This window comes from Scyliorhinus torazame, chromosome 2, assembly GCF_047496885.1.
Source record: "Scyliorhinus torazame isolate Kashiwa2021f chromosome 2, sScyTor2.1, whole genome shotgun sequence".
NCBI lineage: Eukaryota > Metazoa > Chordata > Chondrichthyes > Carcharhiniformes > Scyliorhinidae > Scyliorhinus > Scyliorhinus torazame.
The window spans coordinates 321,834,727-321,856,498 of NC_092708.1; the positions used below are offsets into that span (position 1 = coordinate 321,834,727).

The 21,772-nt window shown below is 48.3% G+C and overlaps 1 protein-coding gene across 1 annotated transcript in view; it reads left to right on the forward strand.

The window, feature by feature from the left end:
- Window positions 1-2,609: 2,609 nt before the first annotated feature.
- The window catches only part of gch1 (GTP cyclohydrolase 1), a 49,609-nt gene continuing 30,446 nt past the window's right edge, over window positions 2,610-21,772 (forward strand). Inside the window, exon 1 of the mRNA XM_072489705.1 lies at window positions 2,610-3,171. Within this exon, the coding sequence (XP_072345806.1) occupies window positions 2,844-3,171 (328 nt within the window). The 5' untranslated portion in view covers window positions 2,610-2,843. The remainder of the gene's footprint in view (window positions 3,172-21,772) is intronic.

The following is a 21,772-nucleotide window of genomic DNA, read 5'->3' on the forward strand; positions in this document are numbered from 1 at the left end:
CCTGTTGTAACAATATCTGCCAAAGGGGCTGTTAAATGTGCAAAGTTTCCTGCTGGATTTATCGAGCTGGATTTGCCAGAATCCTTTTGAGGTGTCGAGTTTGGTGAAGAGCTTGGTGTGAGCCATCTCGCATGTGATCTCTTCGCGCTTGGGAATTGGATAGTGCTCTCTCATGATATTGTGATTTAGAGCCTTGGGATCAATGCAAATTCTCAATTCGCCGGAAGGCTTTTTTACACATACCATGGAACTGACCCAGTCGGTTGGTTCCGTGACTCTGGAAATCATTCCTTGGTTCTGGAGGTCCTGCAGCTGCTGCTTGAGGCGGTCCTTAAGGGGTGATGGGACCCTGCGAGGTGCGTGCACCACAGGCGTGGCATTCGGTTTTAATAAAATCTTGTAGGTGTACGGAACGTGCCCATGCTCTCGAAGACGTTGTGGTACTGGTTGATAATGGTGTTGAGCTGCGCCCGGAAGTCGGTGTCCTGAAAGGCAGATGCGCAGCAGGAGAGAGTGAACTCTCTAAACTAGGTTCAACAGCTTGCATGCCTGCGCGCCAAGCAGGGAGGCTTTCGAGGAACCCACGATTTCAAAGGGAAGGGTGGCTTTGCGTGACCTGTGCGTCACTTCAAGTTGGCACGAGCCGCTGGCAGCAATGGCATTGCCATTATAATCTAATAGCTGGCAGGCTGATGGGAGGATGGCTGGTTTGACACGAAGGCTTTGGAGGTCACTGGCGGAGGCACCAGTGTCCAGGCGGAATCGTATTTGGGACTGGTTGACCGTAAGGGTGGCACACCACTCATCGTCCGGATCGATGCTGTATACCGTGGATTCTATGCTTCGGGGACACCCTGTTTTTTGTAACGATACCGATTCGAAAAGGTGCCTTCGGGTCCTCGGTGTCAATATCGGGTAGTCGGTCCGCATCGGACTCGGTGACTGTGGGCTGAATGGCCTGGACTTTCCTGCGAGGCTGGCTGGAGCCATATGAGTTGGCAGGCCGAGCTGATCTGCATAAAGCAGCATAGTGGCCAAGTTTGCCACATCTCAAGCATTGTCGGGATTTGGCAGGGCATTGCCGCTTTAAGTGGTTGACTGTAATATGGGTTGACTGTGACTGACTGTAAATGGGTTGACCGTGACTGACTGTAAATGGGTTGACCGTGACTGAATGTAAATGGGTTGACCGTGACTGACTGTAAATGGGTTGACTGTGACTGACTGTAAATGGGTTGACTGTGACTGACTGTAAATGGGTTGACCGTGACTGACTGTAAATGGGTTGACCGTGACTGACTGTAAATGGGTTGACCGTGACTGACTGTAAATGGGTTGACTGTGACTGACTGTAAATGGGTTGACCGTGACTGACTGTAAATGGGTTGACCGTGACTGACTGTAAATGGGTTGACCGTGACTGACTGTAAATGGTTGACTGTGACTGACTGTAAATGGGCTGATTGTGTATGGGCTGACTGTGTCTGGGCTGTGACTGAGCTAATGTGAATGTGCTGACTGTATCTGGGCTGTTTCTGGGCTAATGTGAATGGGCTGGCTGTTTCTGGGCTAATGTGAATGTGCTGTCTGTGTCTGGGCTGTTTCTGGGCTAATGTGAATGGGATGACTGTGTCTGGGCTGTTTCTGGGCTAATGTGAATGGGCTGACTGTGTCTGGGCTGTTTCTGGGCTAATGTGAATGGGCTGACTGTGTCTGGGCTGTTTCTGGGCTAATGTGAATGGGCTGACTGTGTCTGGGCTGACCTTGACTGGCTGTCAATGGGCTGATTGTGTCTGGGCTGTAAATGGGCCGACTGTATCTGGGTTGTAAATGGGCCAACTGTGTTTGAGCTAACTGAATGTGAATCTGCTGTTTGTGTCTGGGCTGTGTCTGAGCTAATGTGAATGTGCTGACTGTGTCTGGGCTGTGTCTGGCCTAATGTGAATGGGCTGACTGTGTCTGGGCTGTGTCTGGCCTAATGTGAATGGGCTGACTGTGTCTGTGCTGTGTCTGGGCTAACTGGATGTGAATTTGCTGTTTGTGTCCGGGCTGTGTCTGAGCTAATGTGAATGTGCTGACTGTGTCTGGGCTGTGTCTGGCCTAATGTGAATGGGCTGACTGTGTCTGTGCTGTGTCTGGGCTAACTGGATGTGAATTTGCTGTTTGTGTCCGGGCTGTGTCTGAGCTAATGTGAATGTGCTGACTGTGTCCGGGCTGTGTCTGAGCTAATGTGAATGTGCTGACTGTGTCTGGGCTGTGTCTGGGCTAACTGGATGTGAATGGGCTGACTGTGTCTGGATCGTGTCTGAGCTAATGTGAATGGGTGAGTGTGTCTGGACCGTGTCTGAGCTAATGTGAATGGGTTTGAGATAACGTGAATGTGCTGATTGTATCTGGATTGTGTTTGAGCTAATGTGAATGGGCAGACTGTGGCTGAGCTAATGTGAATGGGGCTGACTATGTCTGGGGCTAGCTGAATGTTCTGTTTTTGGACACTTGAGGCTGATCTCCAACAATTCTCAATGAATGTGAATGACGCAGCCATTGCGCGGAGATCCCCACAGCCAATGGCATGGAGCCAGTGCCTACACCCCTCTATTAAAGGAGCCGGAAACATGATTGTGTTTGAATGAGCGGCCACCTGTCTTCCAGCATACACACCACACACAGACACTGGTTACAGGGATACACCATACCACACACAGACGCTGGCTACAGAGACACACACCCTGACTACACACACACCCTGACTACAGACACACACACTGAGCACCTCTGTCTCCCGCCCAGTCACTGCAGCCGCGGCTTCTGACCTGCCCTCCCCCCCCCACACACACACACTCATGGATCGCGGGACGCCGCTAGTTAATGGGGGCAAGGCCGAGGGGCTGAGCGGCGGCGGCACGACTTCGGGCAAAGTGCCGGTGGCTGGCGCGGGCGGCTGGCTGAATGGGCACTCGGAGCCGCAGAGAGCGGCCGCCCAGTGGCAGGAGGAGCGGACCCGCAGCCTGGAGGACAACCAGCTGAGTCTGCCGAGCCTGGAATCCGCCTACTCGGCTATCCTGAGGGGGCTGGGGGAGGACCCTGAGCGGCAGGGGCTTCTCAAGACGCCCTGGAGAGCCGCCACTGCCATGCAGTTCTTCACCAAAGGTTACCAGGAGAAGATTTCAGGTAGAGTTGGGCTGACGACAAAGTGAAGGGAGTCGCCCTTCCCGTCTCCTACCTTTAAAAATAACTTCCTTTTCACTCTCTGATTGACAACTTAAAATGTTTCCGAAGTGTCCTGATCGATGTTTCAATGTAAATATTTGAAAGATTAGTAACTTTTTAAAGTTATTTTTATTTTGATGTTGCGATAGTTGTTTTGAGGTGGATTTCTCTGCTTGTTTTGAAACATTCTAACTCGTGGAAAATAGGACATCCCCAATTGTCTTGGTATCTCTCTTATTGAAGCTTATTTCCCACAAAAAAGACTGGTTAGTGGCGATACAGCAAAATGTGTTCTTTTTGACAAGTTGTATAAGCATATTTTGTGTTGACTCTCTCTTCCTCCAAGAGGGCAAGGAACGGTGGCTTTAACCAAAAGTTTTGGTTAAAGGCAGTCTGTGTTATCAGTGTAAACATGTTCAGCTCTGTATTCTACAGTCCCCTACTCGCCATCCTGGTTCATGGCAAATAGACTGAAAAATTACTTCTTCAAAAAACTTGGCGTATGAGAATGTACCAGCCTTTCCATGTTTCTAATAGCACACCGATTATTGCCAAGCCTCTTGACTAAAGCTGTATTAAGATACCCGATCCTCTGTTTAGTTTGTTGTCCGTTGTTTGAGAATCGGAGAATGCGAAATGAGTAACAACAAATCAGCTCATTTTCATGACTCGATACATTCCTTTCTCCTGGAGGGGAGAGAAGAAACGAGGCTTAGTGGAAAATGCGTATGCTTTTGTGATCCTTTGTAGCTGTAAGTGTAAGCAGCTTTGGCACTTCGCTGTCGAGATGCGCTGCTTTTCAGTAATGGCAGACATACACATCTGCCTGCTTCGGTAACATTTGACACCGTTTAGCGGATATAAGTTTTTGAAATACAATGCGATCTAATTTATAATTCAATTAGTTCATGTGTCACCGTTCCATTAAAGACAGGCTTTCTTAACTGGCTTGAACATTAATAAAAGTTGGTTTCTAATTGCAAGCAACCCCTGAATTTCACCTTTACCCAATGTAATTGTGCTTGCATACCTAGGATGACTCATCAGAACTAACCTTTTATGTTGAAATACATTAATAACACCTGTAACTTCAAATCCCCATCGATTTGTTCTTGCTTGCAATTATTTCCCAGTGCTGTAATACTGCTTCAGAAGGGGAAATGACATTTATTTCCGGAATTATACTGGCTTATTGATCACTTTCCAGGACCCACCAGACGTTTACTAACACCTAAACAAGCTGACCTGAATGCGATGTTTTAATCAGAGCTGGTTAGATATTAATGCCATTTCCTCTTGTAATTTGTGAATCAGATTGAGAGCAAATGTTTCACTGTTTTTAAAAAAAAGATGTTCACTTTGTACTTCTAATCTTCAGATGAGCTGATAAGAATGCAGGACTTGTTTATTTGCTTTTAATTTGCCTGGGGTTGCCTGGGGTGTATGTGATGTGCTGAGTAGAAATTAGAACTTGTAACTTTACCAGACCACTATGTTTGGTTCCAGGATAGAACATGTCTCAAGTCTGACTCTCAAAAGTCTTGAGCCACTTAGCAGGGAAAAAAAGCAGCTGAGGTAATTTCTGTTGACACAGATTTTGCCTTCTAGACCTGCTTCTAGGAGTGTGGAGGTGTTGAGTAGGCAGTGGGTTGAACCTCACCAATTTCGAGGCACCCCTGGCATCACGCTGCAGGCTGGGAAGTCCTAAAGAGAACTCTTTTTCACAGCAGTTGATGAGACAAAGCAGGAGTGGCTCGAAATTTGCAGCTGGACACAGTGCTAAAAGAGGTTCAGTGGCCTCCGGCAATGATCATTGAAGTGCTTGACTTTCGCAGCATTCTGCTGCTAAGCTCTTCTCCGACCAACACCCCTCATTCCTCTCTTTGGGCACATCCTCACCTGAATTGCCAACACTGACAATAACCCTCCATCCCACCTCAACCATCCTTTACAGACCCTTCCACAAATGCTGTCAATCGATTTCTCTCACTCACTCAACCCACTGGTTTTTCTCCTTGCAGGAGAAGACAGCTCAGAACACCAGGGAGAGACAAAGAACGTGGTGGGTGGGTTGGGGAGATGGTTTGACTTTCCAGTAGTTGCCACCCTCACTGCCATCACAGTAGAGGCAGGAAATTGCAGAGTTGAGGAGTGTCTGGAGATTAGCAATGGAAAACTGGGATCTCCCAGCTACCTGGTGACAGAATTGGGTATCACGCTGCTATATGGCACAGGACTATCAGGTGTGTTGATTTGCTGTTGCCACTAACTAAATAATGCATAATGATGGCTTTGAACCCTTACCCCTTGTCAAGGGTCATCTTTATTGTTGCTTCTTGCCTATGAAATAACCATCAACCTAGAGGGGAATGGTATGACCAGAGAACAGAAACACATAATAAGAAATAGGAGTAGACCTTTCATCTCCTTGAGCCCTCTCCATCATTCACTACAATCGTGGGTGATCATTGGATTCAGCTTGATTCCCTGAGACACCTGCATCTATCCATCTCGGCCTTAAGTCAATGATACGGCACCCACCAGTCTTTAGGGCAGACCATTCCAGAGATTCACAGCTCCTTGAGTGAAAAGGTTTCTCGTAACCTCTATCCTAAATGATCGACCTCGTTCCTTTTATAATTTTTCCAGTTAAGGGGCAATTTAGTGTGGTCAATCCAACTACCCAGCACATTTTTGGGTTGTGGGGTGAGACCCATGCAGACACGGGGAGAATGTGCAAACTTCACACTGACCCAGGGCCGGGATCGAACCCAAGTCCTCGGCTAACCACTGTACCACCATGTCGCCCCGATCAACCCCTTTCCTGGGACTGTGCCCATATATTCTTGTTTCCCCAGCCAGGGGAAAATAACCTATTGTGTCAAGCCCCTTCAGAATCCATTAGATCTCTCCTCATTCATCTACACGCCAGAGAGCATAAGCCTATTTTATTCCGTCTCTCATCATAGGACAACCCTTTCATTCTAGTGAACGTTGCTATACTGCCTTGAATACAAGTATATCCTTCCTTAAAGGGGGATGGCTTGTTCGTGATGTGCTGCAATGCCAACAGTGCAGATTCAGTTCTCGTATCGGCTGAGGTTATTCATGAAGGCCCCCCTTAGCCATGCCACTTGCCTGAGGGGTGGTGACCCTTGGGTTAAATCACACCCAGTCAGCTCTCAAAAGGCAGGAGAAACCTGTATTCCTCTGGGACTGTGGCAACATTTACAAATAGCTGAAGCCCATTAGTTATAACCTGCCAACTTGAAAATGCCCCAAGTAATCTGTGCTTATTACAAATGTGGTCAACTTTAATACTTTGCCATTGTGTCAAAGGATCCATTTCTTTTGGCATTGTCCGATACGTCACTTCTTCTGTGAGATAGTTGTGCCCAAGTCAGAACAAAGTTCATATTCTTCTGAAGTTGATCCTGTAACTCTAAGCAACTTCTATGAGTCATTCAGTGAATAATAATTGCATCAGATTTCACAATCACTTGGATTCAAGAAGAACAGGAAGTGATTCTTTCATTTATGGGAAATGTTATTGCAATGTAGCAACCTCTGAACTTTTACATTGGAATTATTAGACTGAGAAAACCCCAGTCCATTTGTTCACCTTTATGCATCCAGATAATCTCATGATGCAATGATATTGGAGTTGCCTGAAGATTCCTTTTACATTTTAAATGTTGGTCTAGAAGTTGATCTTGAAGCATCAAGATGTCGGCTTATACACAGTATAAACGTAAACCACTGCATGGGTGTAGGTGATTGCCTTCTTTGTCATTGACCACATAGGGTATGAACTGCGTGGGTCTGGTCTGTGTGGGTATGTACTAAACTCCTGTGCATCCTTGTAACACTACCCGCTTTGATACCTTGTGGATATGAGGTGAGCACAACGTGCATTTGTGTGATGAAACATTAGACTGATTAGTATCAGTGTAACATGCCTTAGCTGAAAAGGTGGATTAATATATACATTGAGTAAAGGGCAGCACGGTGGTGCAATGGTTAGCACTGCTGCCTTACGCCGCCGAGGGCTCTGGTTCAATCCCGGACCCTGGTCACTGTCTGTGTGGAGTTTGCACATTCTCCCCGTGTTTGCATGGGTCTCGCCCCACAATTCAAAGATGTGCAGGGTAAGTGGTTGGCCATGCTAAATTGCCACTTAATTGGGGGAGAAAAAAATTGAGTACTCTATATTTTTTTAAAAATTATTTTTATATAAAACATATACACGGAGTAAATGCAACAACATGAGTTTTTGGGCCAAAAGCAAGGGGTCATGTCGATGCATTGTATCTCCCAAATATACTCATGTAATAGACAACCCCATGATATCTGGCCTCAAAATCATAAACATCACAGTGACATCATGTGTTCCTTTCCATCACTGTGTGGGCGGTGGTACACTCTCTCCCCCATTAACCAGATATGTGCCATACCCTTATGCTACACAATAATCCTCACTGTCACAAGTAGGCTGACATTAACACTGCAATGAAGTTACTGTGAAAAGCCCCTAGTTGCCACATTTCAGCGCCTGTTCGGGTACACGGAGGGAGAATTCAGAATGTCCAAATTACCTAACAGCACGTCTTTCGGGACTTGTGGGAGGAAACCGGAGCACCTGGACATGTATTAAAATTTCCTACATTCATCGTACACCTGAAACAAAGCACTGAGCCACAAACAGAAAATGCTGCAGTCAGCAGGTCAGGCAGATGTGCATCCACTGCTGGGCAGGGACAGAGCGGCAAGGCCCCAGCACCTGACCATTCAGGGTAACGGGAATCTCTCCATTGCGAGGAAATGAGTTGACTAACTTAACAAACCAATTCAAACACTGGCACTGGAGGTTTGGGAAATCTTGTGATGACATGGCAATGAAGTGCTTACCCAGAATGCCCGTGAAGTTGGTCTGTTGGACGTCCTCATTTTGGACCTCCTACCAAATCTATCCAATGTACCTAGTGCTTGCATTGTTATTGCTACATTATCATAGTATTACCCCTTCAAGTACTTGAATTCAAAGGCTCAGATGGCATGAAGGCCTTGTAACTCTTCCATATCCTGTTCACACTCCTGTCGGAGGAGCGGTTCTCGCTGTTAGCTTGGAGATTGAGCTGTCACCTGGATACCTTTTCATTCTTCTGTTCCTTTGTGTATTTCTTTGGTCGGTTTGGTTGTTACATTGATCGGTGATTGCTACTCTAACTCGTTTCTTGTGGAGTGGACAAACAATGTGCTCATCTCCTTGTTGCCAGTCACCATGTGGATCATCTTCCTCTGGCTGAGGAAGTGCATTTGTATGATGCCAATGGGGTTTGGTGATATGCCACCTCCTGAGTTAAGCTGTTTGCAGTGGCTGAGTGCTCTCTGGTTGAAGCACATTTTTAGGCTTTGGCATGCTGGCTGGGAGTTGGAGATTATTCTTCATGGTTACAGTGGTGACTTGCTGTACTGCCATCGGAGCCAGAGGTTGACACTCATTTGACTGGTGATCGGATCCATGGGTTGTTGGCCTGTCTGACCATGGAGGGTTTTGCAGTACCTGTAAAGAGAATTGACCAACCTGCTCTGCAAAAAGTGCTGAAGTCTCAGTCTGGACGCTCATTAGGAACGTGCAGTTCTGTTTGGTTAACAGCAACGGTCGTCTTGACATCATTTGCCATTTTGAGGATATCCAAATGCACACGGGCATCTCAGCTCGAGGGAGAGAAAGACTGTTTACAGGTGGAAGATTTGCCACCATTCCTCATTGATTCCAGGATTGTACCAATGATGGGAAATCAGATTTCTCCAGGCCCATACAGCTCCGTGTCCATTGTTCAAAGCCAGAGGTCTTTTAGTCACGGTTCTTTGTCCAACAGGACTGTTATACTGGCTATTATATGTTAAAAAAAATTTTTTTAGAGTCCCCAATTTTTTTCCAATTAAGGGCCAATTTAGCATGGCCAATCCACCTAACCTGCACATCTTTGGGTTGTGGGGGTGAAATCCATGCAGAAACAGGGAGAATGTGCAAACTCCACACGGACATTGAACCCGGGTCCTCAGTGCCGAAGGCAGCAGTGCTAACTACTTCATCACCATGCCACCCCTGGCTGTTGCATCTAATTTAAAATTTGCTAAATGGCCATTGATAAAAATGTCCGTGTTTTGAAATGAGAAACCAAGATCTTTGACCTCAGGCAAAATGCATGGCTGCATGTCCTCCGGGCTGGCACTTAAACAATAATTTATGGGCATCATAGGGTAGGCCAGCATTTATTGCCCATCAAAAGGTGGTAGCTTGAACCACTGCAGTGCTAGGTGTAGTTACACCCACTACTATTGGGGAGGGAGCTCCAAGATTTTGACCCAGCGCCAAATTCTTTCCAAGCGATATCTTTCCAAGTCAAGATGGTGAGTGACTTAGAGGGGAACCTCCAGGTGGTGGGGTTCCCAGGTATCTGCTGCTCATGTTTTCCAGATGGTGGTGGTCATGGGTTTGGAAGGTGCTGACTAAGCAACCTTGATGCGTTCCTGCAATGCATCTTGTAGATGGTACACATGGCTGCTACTGTGTGTCAGTGGTGGAGGGTTTGAATGCGGAAGGGGTAGCAATCAAGCGGACTGCTTTGTTCTGGATGGGGTCAAACATCTTGTGTTGTTGGAGCTGCACTCATCCAGACAATGGACAGTAATCTATTGCGCTCCTCACTTGTGCCTTGAAGATGGTGGACAGGTTTTGGGGAGTCAGGAGGTGAGTTACTCACCACAGAAATTCCAGACCCTGACCTGTTCTTGTAACAACAGTTATTTATATTGCTAATTCAGTGCAGTTTCTGGTCAATGGTAACCCCAAGGATGTTGAGAAAGGGGGGATTCCGAGATGGTAATGCCATTGAATATTAAGGGGTGATGGTTAGATTTTCTCTTGTTGGAGATGGTCATTGCCTGGCACTTGTGTGGCACGATTGTTACTTATTAGTCCAAGCCTGGATTGTCCAGGGCTTGTTGCATTTGGACATGGACTGCTTCATTACCTGAAGAGTCGCGAATGGTGCCGAACATTGTGCAATCATAGAATCTACAGTGCAGAAGGAAGCCATTCGGCCCATCAAGTCTGCACCGTCCTTTGGAAAGAGCACCCTACTTAAGCCCACACCTCATCCTATCCCCATAACCCAGTAACCCCATCTAACCTGCAGATCTTTCGACTGGGAGGAAACTGGAGTACCCGGAGGAAACCCACGCAGACACGGGAGAAAGCGCAAACTCCACACAGTCACCTGAGGCTGGAGTTAAACCAGGACCCTGGAGCTGTGAGGCAGCAGTGCTAACCACTGTGCCACCGTACCGGCAACGACGACGATCCCTGCTTTTGACCTTGTGATGGAAGGAAAGCCATTGAAGACGCAGCTGGAGATGGTTTGGCTCTGAGGAACTCGTGCAGCGATGTCCTGGAGCCGAGATGATTGACCACCACAACCATCTTCCTTTATGCCAGGTATGACTCCAACCAGTGGAGGATTTTCCCCTTGATTCCCAATGACTCCAGTTTTGCTAAGGCTATTGTACCACACTGACAAATGCTTCCTTGATGTCAAGGGCAGTCACTCTCACCTTACCTCGGGAGATCAGCTCTTTTGTCCATGTTTGAACCAAGGCTGTAATGAGATCAGGAGCTGAGTGACTCTGGCGAAACCCAAACTGAACGTCCGTGAGAGGGTTATTGCTGAGTAAGTACTGCTTGATAGTGCTGTTGATGACTCCTATCATTTTACTGATGATGGAGAGTAGACTGTTGGGGGGTGGGGGGGTAATTGTCTGAGTTGGATTTGTCCTGTTTCTTGTGTACAGGACACACCTGGGCAATTTTCCACATTGCTGGGTAGATGTCAGTATTGTAGCTGTACTGGAACAGCTTGGTTAGGGGTGCGGCAAGTTCTGGAGCACAAGCCTTCAGTACTATTGCTGGAATGTTATCAGGGCCCATAGCCTTGGCAGCATCCAGTGCCTTCAGCCGTTTCTTGATATCACGAGAAGTGAATTGAATTGGCTGATGACTGACATCTGTGACACTGGAGACCTGTGCAGGAGGCCAAGGTGGATCGTCCACTCGGCACTTCTGACTGAAGGTTTCTGTGACAGCTTCAGCTTGATCTTTTGCACTGATGTGCTGGTCTCATCCACGTTGAGGATGGGGATGTAAAATGTGCACAAGACAACTTTTTAACTCCACATGTGGTAGGTCTAACAAGGGATGGTGCAGTGCTGGACCTAATTCTGGGGAATAAAGCCAGACAGGTGGTTGATGTGATGGTGGGGGAGCATTTTGGTGATGGCGGCCACAATATGGTGACATTTAAGTTTGTTATGGACAAGGAAATAGACAAGTTGCAGACAAAGGTCTTGGATTGGGGGAGTGCAGACTTTAGTAAAATAAGGCAGGATCTGGCCAAGGTAGATTGGAACAAGTTACTGGTGGGGGGGATCTACAGAAGAGCAGTGGGGGGTGTTCAAAGAGGAAATGGGGAGGGTACAGGCCCAACATGTTATGTTCCCTCTAGGTTAATAGGAAGGAGTAACAAGCCGAGAGACCTATGGATGCCCACAGATATTAAGGATACAATGAGAAGGAAGAGAGAGACTTTAAATAAGTACAAGGGGAGCAAATCAACAGAAGCATTAGTGGAGTACAGAAGGCGCAGAATGGAACTTAAGAAAGCAGTTAGGAGAGGGAAGAGGGAATATGAGAAATCTAGCTGGTAAAAGTAGGGAAAAACACAAGACATTCTATAAGCATATCAATGGGAATAGGATAACTAGAGAAAAAGTCGGGACCAAGGGGGAATCTGTGGGTGGAACCAGAGGACATTGGTAGGGTGATAAATTAATATTTAACATCTGTCTTCACCCAATAGAATGAGGAGGCCGATATGGAACTCGGGAGGGAGGGAGGACTGTGAGGTTCTTGAACAAGTTGTTATAAGGAGGGACAAGGTATTGGAGGTGTTGGCAGGCTTAAAAATGGAGAAATCTCCAGGTCCGGACGAATTGTGTCCCAGGTTGCTGTAAGAGGTGAGGGAGGAGATTGCAGGGGCTTTGATCCAAATTTTTAATTCTTCTCTGGCCACGGGAGAGGTGCCAGAGGATTGGAGAACCGCAAATGTGGTCCCAGAAGGAAGGCTGTGGGGATAAGCCAGGGAAGTTGCAGGCCAGTGAGTCTCATGCCAGTGGTGGGGAAACTAATGGAGAAAATTCTGAAGCAGAGAATCGGTCTCCACTTGGAAAGGCAAGGTTTGGTCAGGAATAGTCAGCATGGTAGCACCGTGGTTAGCACTGTGGCTTCACGCACCAGGGTCCCAGGTTCGATTCCCCACTGGGTCATTCTCTGTGTGGAGTCTGCACATTCTCCCAGTATCTGCGTGGGTTTCCTCCGGGTGCTCCGGTTTCCTCCCACAGTCCAAAGACGTGCGGGTTAGGTGGATTGGCCATGCTAAATTTCCCTTAGTGTCCAAAAAGATTAGGAAGGTTATTGGGTTACGGGGATAGGGTGCAAGTGAGGGCTTAAATGGGTCGGTGCAGACTAGATGGGCCGAATGGTATCCTTCTGCACTCTATGTTCTATGTCAGAGGGATGTTGTGCCGAACAAATTTGATTGCATTTTTTGAGCACGTGACTAAGTGTGTAGATGAGGGTAGTGCTGTTGATGTAGTTTACATGGATTTCAGCAAAGCATTTGACAAGGTCCCACATCGGAGACTTATAAAGAAGGTAAATGCACTTGGAATACAGGGAACTTGATGAGGTGGATTCGAAGCTGGCTGAGCTGAAGGAAACAGAGGGTGATGATAGACGGCGGCTAGTGACTGGAAGCCTGTGTCCAATGGTGTACCACTGGGATCTCTGCTGGGTCCCTTGTTATTCGGCATTTATATAAATTACTTGGGTGACTTTGTGGGGAGTAGGATTTGTAAGTTTGTGGATGACACAAAGATTGGCTGGGAGTCCTGGGTTACATGAAGATATAAACGGGATGGTCAAATGGGCAGAAAAGTGGCAGATTGAACTTGATCCTGAAAAGTGTGAAGCGTTACACTTTGAAAGGAGCAATTCGGCAAGGAAATGTTCGATGAATGACACCACAATGGGAAGTCCTGAGGAACAGAGACACCTTCGCATCTTTGTAAATAGATCTCTGAAGGTAGAAGGGCAGGTTAATAGGCTGGTGAAAAAGGCACATGGTACACTTGCCTTTATCAATCATGGCATGGATTACAAAAACAAGAAAGTCATGTTGGAATTATATAGAACATTGGTGAGACCACAGCTGGAGTACTGTGTACAGTTCTGGTTGCCACATTATAGGAAGGATGTGATTGCACTGGAGCAGGTGCAGAGGCATTTCATTAGGATGTAATAAAAGTCATCTTTATTATTGTCACAAGAGGCTTACATTAACACTGCAATGAAGCTACTGTGAGAATCCCCTAGTCGCCACACTCCAGCGCCTGTTCGGGTACACGGAGGGAGAATTCAGAATGCCCAATTCACCTAACCTGCATGTCTTTGGACTGTGGGAGGAAACCGGAGCACCCGGAGGAAACCCACGCCGACACTGGGAGAATGTGCTGTCTCCGCACAGACAGTGACCCAAGCAGGAATCGAACCCGGGACCCTGCCGCTGCAACGCAACATTGCTAACCACTGTGCTACATGCCACCCAGGATGTTGCTGGGATGGAACATTTTAGTTGTGAAGAAAGGTTGGATACGCTTGGGTTGTTTTCGCTGGAGCAGAGAAGACTGAGGGCAACCTGATCAATTGTACAAGCTTATGAAGGGCATTGGCAGGGTGGATATGGAACAGCTGTTCCCCTTAGTTGAAGGGTCTGTTACAAGTTCAAGGTGAGGGGCAGGAGGTTCAGGGGGAGTTGAGGGAAAACCTTTTTACCCAGAGGGTGTTGATGGTATGGAAAGCACTGCCTGGGAGGGTGGTAGAGGCAGGTTGCCTCGCATCTTTTTAAAATGTACCTGGATGAGCACTTGGCACATCTTAACATTCAACGCTATGAGCCAAGTGCTGGCTGATGGGATTAGGATTGGCAGATCGGATGCGTTTCATGCGGCAGTGCAGACTCGATGAGCTGAAGGGCCTTTCCTGCACTGTGTTTGTGTATCGTCCTCCTCTAGTGAGTTGTTTAATTGTCCACCACCATACACGGCTGGATGTGGCAGGGCTGGTGGAGCTTAGATCTGTTCCTTTGGTTGTGGGATTGCATAGCTCTGTCTATTACGTACATACCCATCAGAATAAAGAGCAAGTAGACCTGTTTTGTAGCTTCGCCAGCTTGGCGCCTCTTTTTTTTATTAAAGGCCTGGCTGGTATTGCCCTCCCTCCATTGAGCCAGGTTCGATCCCCTGACTTGGTAATGGTAGAGTGGGGGATATGCCTGGTCCTGAGGTTACAGATTGTAGTTGCAGCTGCTGGCCCACAGTCCCTCATGGGTGACCAGTTTTGAATTGCTAGATCTGTTCGAAGTCTATCCCATTTAGCACCGTGGTAGTGCCACACAACACGATGGAGGGTATCCTCAATGTGAAGACGGGGGTTAGTCTCCAAAGACTCTGGTGATCACTCCTAGCGATACTGTCATGGATAGATGCATCTGCGGCAGGCAGGTTGGTGAGGATGAGATCGTGTTTTTCCCTCTTGTTGGTTCCCTCACCACCTGCTGCAGACCCAGCCTAGCAGCTATGTCCTTTAGGACAATTTTGTAGACCTCTATCAGGTCGCCCCTCAACCTCCTTCGTTCCAGTGAGAACAAACCGAGTTTATTCAACTGCTCCTCATAGCTAATGCCCTCCATACCAGGCAACATTCTGGTAAATCTCTTCTGCACCCTCTCTAAAGCCGGTTGGGTGCATCAATCCTGGCTGTGAGCGCCTTGGTCCCGGTGGTGATGCAGGCGCCGACTTGGTCGCCTGTGACTCCGGGAGCGTGTTGTCGTCATCTTCATTCCCGGGTGGAACCAATAGGAGGACGGATCATCCTGGGGCGGGGGCTGTAGTGAGGTGCGCTGGGAGGAGGGTGAGTGGCGCCGGGGCAATCGGGGGGGGGGGTCGGCCGTGGGTGGGAATCCAGCTGGTGCCAGGTCCCTGAGGGAGACTGTGTCCTGGCGGCCGTTGGGGTACACCACGTAGGCATACTGCGGGTTTGCATGGAGTAGTTGTACCCTTTCGACCAACGGGTCTGCCTTGTGGATCCGCACGTTTTGCGGAGGAGAATGGGTCCTGGAGTTGTCAGCCACGTTGGGAGTAAAACCCCGGAGGTGGACCTCCTAGGGAAGGCAACGAGACGTTCATGGGGGGTTTCGTTAGTCACAGTGCAGAGTAGCGATCGAATGGAGTGGAGCGCGTCGGGTGGACCTCCTGCCAGCGGGAGTCCGGGAGATTTTTAGACCGCAGGGCCAGCAGGACAGCTTTCCAGACCGTCCCATTCTCCCTCTCCACCTGCCCATTTCCCCGGGGGTTGTAGCTGGTTGCCCTGCTCGAGGCAATGACTTTGCCGAGCAGGAATTGATGCAGCTCATCACTCATAAAGGAGGATCCCCGGTCGCTGTGGACGTAAGCGGGGAAACCGAACAGGGCGAAGATGCTGTTGAGTGCTTTAATGACGGTGGCAAACGTCATATCGGAGCATGGGATGGCGATGGGGAATCTGGAGTATTCATCGTGCAGAAAGTACATGTTTCGGTCGGTGGAGGGGAGGGGCCCTTTGAAGTCCACACTGAGGCGTTCAAAGGGGCGGGGGAGGCCTTCACCAGGTGCGCTCGGTCTGGTTGGTAGAAGTTCGGTTTGCACTCCACGCAGACCTGGAGTCTCTGGTGACAGCCCTGACCACCTCGATGGAGTAGGGCAGGTTGCGGGCCTTTATGAAGTGAAAGAAACAGATGACGCCCGGGTGACCGACACCATCGTGTAGGGCCCTGAATCGGTCCACTTGTGCGCTGGCACGTGTACCTCGGGGTAGGGCAATGGGGGGGCTCGTTGAGCTTCCCGGGGCGATACAAAATCTCATAATTGTAGGTGGAGAGCTCGATCCTCCACCTCAAGATGTTATCATTTTTGATCTTGCCCCGCTGTGTATTATTAAATATGAAGGCAACCGACCGTTGGTCAGTGAGGAGAGTGAATCTCCTGCCGGCCAGGTAATGCCTCCAATGCTGCTCAGCTTCCACAATGGCTTGGGCCTCCTTTTTGACAGAGGAGTGACGAATTTCAGAGACATGGAGGGTGCGGGAAAAGAAGGCCACGGGTCTGCTGGCAAGGTTGAGAGTGGCGGCCAGAGCGACGTCCGATGCATCGCTCTCCACCTGAAAAGGGAGGGTCTCGTCGACCGCGTGCACCGTGGCCTTGGCGATGTCTGCCTTGATGCGGTTAAAGGCCTGGCGGGCCTCAGCCGTCAGGGGATAAACTGTGGAGTGGATGAGTGGACGGGCCTTATCCGCATAGTTGGAGACCCACTGGGCATAATAGGAGAAAAACCCCAGGCATCGTTTCAGGGCCTTGGGGCAGTGGGGGAGGGGGAGTTCCATGAGGGGGTGGATGCGGTCGGGTTCGGGCCCTAGGACTCCATTTTCCACAACATAGTCAAGGATGGCTAAGCGGTTGGTGCGGAACACGCACTTCTCCTTTTTATTGTACGTGAGGTTAAGGAGTTTAGCGGTGTGGAGAAATTTGAAGAGGTTAGCGTCGTGGTCCTGCTGGTCGTGGCCGCAGATGGTGACGTTATCTAGGTACGGGAAGGTGGCCCGCAGCCCGTACCGGTCAACCATTCGGTCCATCTTCCGTTGGAAGACCGAGACCCCGTTAGTGACACCGAAAGGAACCCTAAGGAAGTGGTAAAGGTGGGGACGTAGAGCCGGAAGTTGCTGAACGCTATGCCCTGGAGGGTGAGGGTGGCGGTGCAGTATCCCCGGATTTCCACAGAATGGGATCCGGAGGCCAGGGGGATTCTCTGGGTAACGGGGTGTACCGTGAGGGAGCAGCGCCTTACCATAGCGGGATGGATGAAGCTTTCCATGCTCCCGGAATCGAGAAGGCAAGATGTCTTGAGCCCATTGACTTTCACGGTCGTCGTCGCGGTTGCGAGGTTGTGCGGCCAGGACTGGTCGAGCGTGATGGAGGCGAGCTGTGGCTGGTGTTGGTAGGCCCCAGGCTGGTCGGCGGCAGTGGCAGCGATGAACGGCCAGATGAAGTGCCCGATGAGCAGGGGTCTTGAGGCGCTGTCCACAATGGCGGCGAAGTTGGCGTCGCCCATGGGGCGCACATGGCGGGCGGCGTTAAAGATGGCGGCACCCATGGGCCACACGTGGTCTGCTGGGAGGAAGATGGCGGTGCCCACGGGCCGCATGTGGTCTGCGGGGACGAAAATGGCGGCGCCCATGGGGACGCACGTGGGGGTTGCAGGAACACTGGGCCTAGATAAAGCAGCGATTGACCGGGCCTGGCACACAGCAGCAAAATGTCCCTTCGACCTTCAGGTCTTGCAGATTGCACTCTGCGCCGGGCAGCGCTGCCGGGGGTGCTTTGCTTGTGCGCAGAAATAGCATTGGGCCCCCCCGGGGTTGGCTGGCTGCCGTGCGACGCAGGCTTGGGGTTGGCTGAGGGCAGCCGCTGGTGGGGCCCACTATGTCCATGAGGGTGCCGTGTGGTCGGGGGCGTATGACTGTATGTTTCGGGCGGCTACCGTTGGCGAGCTCGTGAGCTTCCTGGTCGGCGCGAGGTCGAGCGTGCCCCCTTCTAATAGGCGCTGGCGGATGTACGCCGACCCCATGCCCGTAACAAAAGCGTCCCTGATTAAGAGTTCTGTATGTTCAGTGGCCGAAACTGCCTGGCAATCGCAATTCCTCGCCAGGATATGCAGGGCATGCCAGAAATCGTCTAATGACTCACCGGGGAGTTACTGCCACGTAGAGTTTGTTGATCGGCCGGATATAGTGTCCTTTTAGAAGCTCCATAGCTTCAGGGTAAGTGGGCGCATCCCGGATAAGGGAAAAAAAATCGCGGAGCTCACCCATGAGTACAGGATCTGGAGCTTCTATGCGTCCAAGGGTTGTTTAATTGCTGATCCGAGGTAACCTGCGAAGGAAGCTAGCCAGTGGGCGAAGGCTGACGTGGCGTTGGCTGCTTGTGGGTGCAGCTGTAGACGATCTGGCTTGACGCGTAGTTCCATCGCTGTAATATCTCTGCTTAATAAATTGATGCACTATCAATTACGACGAGGCGAGAGTAGAGAGTAATCGAGGCTTTATTAAGCAGAGATGTGTGGCCTCCTGCAGCTGCTACCAGAATGGGAGCAGCTTGGTGTGCACACACATTTATACTCCGCCTACTGGGCGGAGCCAGCAGGCAGGGATCTACCCCAGTACCTGTAGTACAGGAGCCTTACCGTATTACCTCTAATAACAATTATTATACAATCCGTGGTGGCTACCACACTGCCTTCTCCATACGAACTAATACTGGAATGTTCAAAATCATGCTGACTCACCCAGCAGTCAATGTCCTGTACAAATTTTCAGACTGAAATTTTAATTTTTCTCTGCTGTCACTTACAGTGGCTGGCTCTCTCTCTGAGCTATCAAAATCCACAGGATTTCAGTTCCTGACACTTTGTTTCGTATGGTGGGTAAAAATGTTTTCTCCCCAAAACCTTTGAATGACCCAAGCAATCACATGAATAAGATAAGACAGTATGCCAGGGCAGAAGTGCACAAAGGTACATTTCCAAAGTGTACACACAATAATATGCATCCATTAAGAAAATACTTGAACATCTCACAATTGAGGAAGTATAAAGTAGAAGTTATAAAGCAGAAAATGCTTGAAAAACGTAAGACTGGCAGTATCTGAGTATGAAACAAATTTAACGTTCAAAGCTTGTTTGACTTCAAAGCTAAAGTAGAAGTTTGTGTTTTGGAGTGAAGCTGTTGTGCAGCTGTTGAGAAGATGGAAGATGTGTACCATTTTGTTTTCACCAGTGCTACACAATGACGTATTTTGTTTAATATCCTTCATTCAGTTTTTCCTCACTTCACAATAGTGTTGATAAGCTATTTCTGTTGCTTTGTTATATTAGTTTTTTCTATCACCGGGGCACACAGGGAGATGTTTGCAGTAAACCAGACAGTTGCCATATCAACACATTGTCTTTTCGTGATGCAGTTCCTGAAAAAAAACCTGGTAAAGTCAAATTTAATCTCAATTTTTTGTAAGGTGTGCTGTCATCATGTTTGTTGTTTCATATCCACTGATTGAAATTCTACTCATAAAAAGCATATGTTGCCAAAATTGTCACATTATTAATTTCCTAACAGCATCTGTAATTGTTTTGTTGGTTATTGTTAAAGATGAGCTGTTGTGACATGATGTGTCCTTTCCCTAGCTGTTGAGCGATAAAAGGTAACATTTTAGACAATGTATTTGGTCATCTAACTAGTAACTGAAGACTGGGCAAGAAATATGTTCCTTTTAATTACAACTAATTAGATTTGTAAAGAATCAAACCATTCTATATAATTAGCTCTGCCAGTCAAGGTAGGTGGAGGTAACATTTTTTGCCCTATTTGTTTGTCTGTAAACAATCTATCACAAACTAATGAGTAGATTTCAACAAAATTTTAAGAACAGAGTAGGCCCAAGGAAGACTGATTTGTTTTTGGTGAAGTTACAGATCCGAATTATGGAATTTTTAAAAGAATCCGTTAACATTGGGCGATGGGGCAAATTGAATCTTAAGAATGTTGTTTTAGTTAATGTTGTTATCTCAACTGCTATGGTGGAATTTTAGCTGAGCAGAGTTTTAGAGCAGGTTGTTGGATGAGGATTGGCCCAAAACATGCAGGGTCATATTATAGCGGAATTGAATAGAAATGTTCCTTTTCTCAGCTATGTATTTACAGAGCATGAACCAGGCAGGGATGGCCACATAAAACTGTAATAATCTGAGATAACACAGCTTAAACCAACTCAATTCATTCCATATGATATCAAGAAACAGCTGAATGTACAGAATACTGTGAAGGTTATGGGCCCTGACAACATTCCAGCAGTAGTACTGAAACCATGCTCCAAAACTAGCCCCTCCTTAGCCAAACTGTCCCTGTACAGTTACAACCTGGTGTCTATCTGACAATGGAAAATTGTCCACAAAATGCAGGACAAATCCAACCCAATCAATAACTGCCCCTTCAATCTACTTGCGAACTACAGTAAAGTGATGGAAGGGGTCATCAACAGTGCTATCAAGGGGACCTGCACAGCTATCACATGCTCACTTTCACTTAGTTTCGGTTTTGTCAGGGCCATTCAGCTCCTGACTTCACTACAGGCTTGGTATGAACATGGACAAAAGAGCTGAACTCCAGAGGTGAGGTAAAAGTCCTAGCAAAACTGGTGTCAATGGAAATCAGGGGGGGGGGGGGGGGGGGCGCACAATCGCGCTACTGGTTGGAGTCCTATCAGGCACAGAGGAACATCAGTTGTGTTTGTTGGAGATTAATAACCTCAGTCCCAGGACATTACTGCAGGAGTTCCTCAGGGTACTGTCCTGGGCCCAACCATCTAAAGCTGCTTCATCAATGATCTTCCTCCATCACCATCATAAGATCAGAATTGGGTATTTTTGCCGATGATTGCACATCGTTCAGCATAATTCACGACTCCGATACTGCAGCAGTCTGTGTCCATATGCAGCAAGACCTGGACAATACGCAGGTTTGAGCTTGTAAGCAGTATATAACATGTGTGCTACACATGTCCCAATGATCATCTCCAACAATAATCTAACCAGCTCCCCTTGACATTCAGTGGCACTGCCTGAATTTCTCACCACCAACATCCCAGGGATTATCATTGAACAGAAACTGAACTGCATTAGTCATTTAACTATTGTGGCTGCAAGAACATGTTGGAGTCTGGGAATTCTGCGTTGAATAACTCTCCTGACTCCCACCAAAGCCTGTCCACCATCAACAAGACACAAGTCAGATTTGTGATGGAATACTCTAGGCGTTGCCTGGATGAATACAGCTCTGACAACAGTGAAGAAGCTCGACACCCTCCAGGTCAAAGCGGCTCACTTCATTGGCACCCCATCCACCATCTTAAAACATTCACTCCCTCAACCATCGACGCACAGTGGCAGCAGTGTGTACCAACTACAAGAGGCATTGCAGCAGCTCACCAAGGCATCATCGACAGCACCTTCCAAGCCCGTGACCATTGGCAACTAGAAGGACAAGGACAGCAAATACCTGGGAGCACCACCATCTGCAAGTTCCCTTCCAAACCACGCAGCATCCTACCCTGGAACTATATTGTTGTGCCTTCATTGCCGCTCTGTCAGTGTACCTACACCATATGACTGCAGGGGTTCAAGAAGTGTGGGTGGGAGTGGGGGGGGGGGGGGTCTCACCACTTTCTTATCAAGAGCACTTGGGGATGGGCAACAAATGCTGGTTTTGTCAACCCACCTACATCCCTTGAAAGAATAATT